At 35.3% G+C, this 3,605-nt stretch overlaps 1 protein-coding gene across 1 annotated transcript in view; it reads right to left on the bottom strand.

The window, feature by feature from the left end:
- Window positions 1-622: 622 nt before the first annotated feature.
- The window catches only part of ZNF507 (zinc finger protein 507), a gene marked incomplete at its 3' end in the record, with an annotated part of 14,010 nt that continues 11,027 nt past the window's right edge, over window positions 623-3,605 (bottom strand). The window contains exons 4-5 of the mRNA XM_009574524.1: window positions 3,139-3,253; window positions 623-727 (exon numbers count right to left, since the gene is read on the bottom strand). Of these exons, the coding sequence (XP_009572819.1) occupies window positions 623-727; window positions 3,139-3,253 (220 nt within the window). The remainder of the gene's footprint in view (window positions 728-3,138; window positions 3,254-3,605) is intronic.

Below are 3,605 nucleotides of genomic sequence, written 5' to 3'. Positions count from 1 at the left end.
TATATATATATATTTTTTTTTATATATATATAAAAAACCCCCCACACATATTTATGGACAGACTATAAAGGAAACGCCTCACTTAAACATAATGACTATTCATACTAATTCTTAACGAGGGCAGTGTGATGCCAATCTGGATTCTAACTAACATGTATATGCAAAGGCTGTGCCTAGACTAGGATATTAAACAAAGCCAGAGAACATTCCTGGGTACTGGAATTTAACAATCTGTAATGTTAAATGTTAGAAGTGCCCCTGGCATGGTTTTGGCACATGCATTCTCCCAAACAATTCCAGGCATGCTTTGGTAATTAACATGGTCCAGAAACTACTTGCAATAGGCAGTTTATATGCAACCACCCCATTCTGGAAAGAAAAAGCTGAATGCTGTACCAGAGGGAGGTCATGGACGTGTTTAATGAGCTAGCATAAACATCACCTAGAAATGCCACATCAAATCTCTTTCTCTCTCTCTCTCTCTCAAAAAAACCCCAAAGAGTCACTGGAACAAAGTATGAATCTAGGAGGGAAAAGAACAGAATCTGAACTCTGCTTTGTATCTTAACATAAGAAAATCACTGCTATCACAGCTTTTTGCCAAATTAGAACTGTTACATACTTGTACTGTTCCATTAGCTGCACTGCCTGATGCTCCTGGGGGTGGCGCCTCATATGGCATTTCAAGCTATTCATATTTGTAGTGGCGAAGTCGCATACTCGACATCTAAAGAGACAACAAGAAGTAAACTAATCTGACAATTAACTGCTAACACTATTCCAGAAATAAAAAACTATGAGAAAGCAAAGGTATCTGGAAAGACTACAGTTAAAGACTAACAATATTTACAAAAGTCCAAGTGATGACATTAACTTTCAATTTTTGGACCGTGAGAATCTTTTGCAGCCCAAAAAAGCCTCCACCTTTGAGCAAGAATCACTACGCATATGGACTACGTTCCTTCCTGATATCTATCTTGTGCACCTCTACTGAAGTTGGTAAGTATCACGAAGTGTAAGGGAGATGCGGATGCATTTGAATGGATGCAGCCCTGATGCAAGTTGCTTGGCTATGTTATGCAAAGGCAGAATACGACCATAAGAGCTATAGGGGACACAGTGTATTTAGAAATGAGTCTTGTTCCTCAAGAATACGTGTTCTACTTACTGCAACAGCCATTGCATTAAGCTAAAAGCTAAACTTTCTATTTAGTAATAAAACATCTAAGTTTTAAAAGCTAAACTATCTATTTAGTAATAAAACGTCTAAGTTTCAGAGCATATTACCTGAAATAGAAGTCAGGGACGAGATCAACACATTTAGATTCAAGTGCCCTAAGACAAGTGTGTCACATCATGCTGTCTAAATTTTTATTTTTTTACTTCTGTCACAACATCTTTGTATAAAAACAATACATAAAACAGTTTGGATCTAGATTTAGATCCCTGGATTTAGATCCCGAAGTATTACACAACATACTATGCTATTCATAAATATCAATATACTACCACACAAGCTTCCTGTATAAAACATATTGAAACAAAAGCCATCAAGCTCAGCTAAAACTCTGCATATGTATTAGGACTTTAGTTGTTTCTTTTTTTGAAATGGTAAAATGTCCAATGTTTACTAAGTCTGGTCTATAGTGTGAAACAGTTTGAGACTGCAGGATACTTAACTTGAGATTACTCTATTTTTGAAAGGACTCAATTGTGCAGTACAATTACAATCCAGAAGGTATCAAATCTACAAAAATGCATCATTGGAGGCTATACAGTTTAATTTCCAGCAATTTTTGTCAAACAAATAATAAAATATGTTTACAGGTATAAAAATGGCAGCAAAATAGTAGGTTGCTATCTGATACTATGAAAGGCTTGAGGAATACATGTTTCAGAAGGAGAAATACCATAAATACTGGATCTTTATGTTTTTTAGGTTCTGGCTTAAGTATCCTACCAGGTCTGCAGATTTGTCTACATGGTTTATGAAAAAATAGTAAGAAAGGCAAGCCAGATCAGTAGGCTTAAATTTAGTACACAGCAGACTGTATCACCAATGGAAAATTTTCAAGGGTTCCTAAATCGAACAGGCTGGCTAACACCAATTCAGAAAACTACCATATACAAAACACTCTACAGTATCTGCTGTTCCAGCCCCACTAAGTAACAAATCACAGCAACAGGGAAGATTCTGAGGAGAAAAAAAGTCTATCTGTATTCCACATTTGCTCTCTGAGCAAATGTCTTGCAAGTTTTTGCTAGTGTTACGGGACATCATTATAATGCACAGATCAAAATACAACACGTCTTCTGGGTTTGTTTATCCAAAAGGGAAAGTCCCTGGCTGAGCTCAGCATTTCAAGGTATTGAGTTTCCAGAATTTGTATTAAAAAGACAGAAGTATATTAGCTCAAAAATTCTATTAACTCAGATCTATTTTCTAGCCACTAGAGAGGGACAGAGATCCACACTGAATGAGCATAGATTGAATTTGCAGGAATTTATGCAGCAACCAACAGAAAAATGCATGATTTATTTTTCTGCTGGGGACCTGAGCTATAGTATTACATGTGATTTTAGATATCAAAGTTTCTATATAAATCCATATAACATCCTTGCAGAAAAGTTATAAAAACTGATCCTAAGTGAGTGTGTTAATATTGTTTGAAACCTGTGAAAAAGATGAGGGGACTGGCGACAAGAAAAAGGGTAGAATTTTGCCACACACTGTAGAAGTCAATATGCAAAGTAGCAACATGACAATGGAGAACACTTTGCAATAAAGCAAATCTGAAATGAACTTAAGTGTGCAAGGAGTTAGAGAAATATATTATTACTGTTGGCCAAAGTTCAATATTACTATGTAATTATTTCCCTTTCCACTTCTGAATGCTTCAAACTGAAAACAAGCAGTAGACTGCTATAGCAAAAGACGCATCCTGGAAAAGTTAGCAAATCTTAATTACATAGTTTGAGTCAACCAGCAAGTGTGGCTCCTTCAAATTTGCAGTAAAATTATGTAATTGAAATTCTTTAACAATATTTTCAAAATTGCATGAGCAATTAAGTAACCTTTTTAGTTAAAACAAGTAAACCAAGCACGTGGCATTAGCCAGCAATAATTGAGACACTTACCTATATGGCTTATCAGAGTTATGAATTCGTCTGTGATTTCGTACACCAACGTAAGTTGTGCTTGTGTAGTCACATATATCACATCTATACAGTTTCTGAACTGAAGTCTTATTTCCTGTATGAAACAAAATCCATTATTTTAGAGAGTTGCATTCAGCATTGTAAGAAATTCTCAGATGGTAATTTCAGCATAATTGAATTATGAAACACGAACTAACATTTTAAATTAATACTTTTAAATATCTATAAATATTTAATACTTTTAAAGTATCTGGAGCAAACTGGCAATGGACATAGAGATAATAAAGGTATAGTTTATTTACCATGCTGTTCTGCATTCGCCCTACCACTTACTGGAATTATTAAAACTTTAGGAAAACACATTCTTTTTCTCTATGTGGATGCTCCCTTCTTCCTGCAGTTGGGTTAAAATCCTGTGTTACAGCAAAAGGTGATAAAATGTGGGA

Source organism: Fulmarus glacialis, unplaced genomic scaffold, assembly GCF_000690835.1.
Source record: "Fulmarus glacialis isolate BGI_N327 unplaced genomic scaffold, ASM69083v1 scaffold42483, whole genome shotgun sequence".
Taxonomy (NCBI): domain Eukaryota; kingdom Metazoa; phylum Chordata; class Aves; order Procellariiformes; family Procellariidae; genus Fulmarus; species Fulmarus glacialis.
The sequence above is the reverse complement of the archived record's forward strand: the minus strand, read 5'-3'. Positions and strand labels throughout refer to the sequence as shown.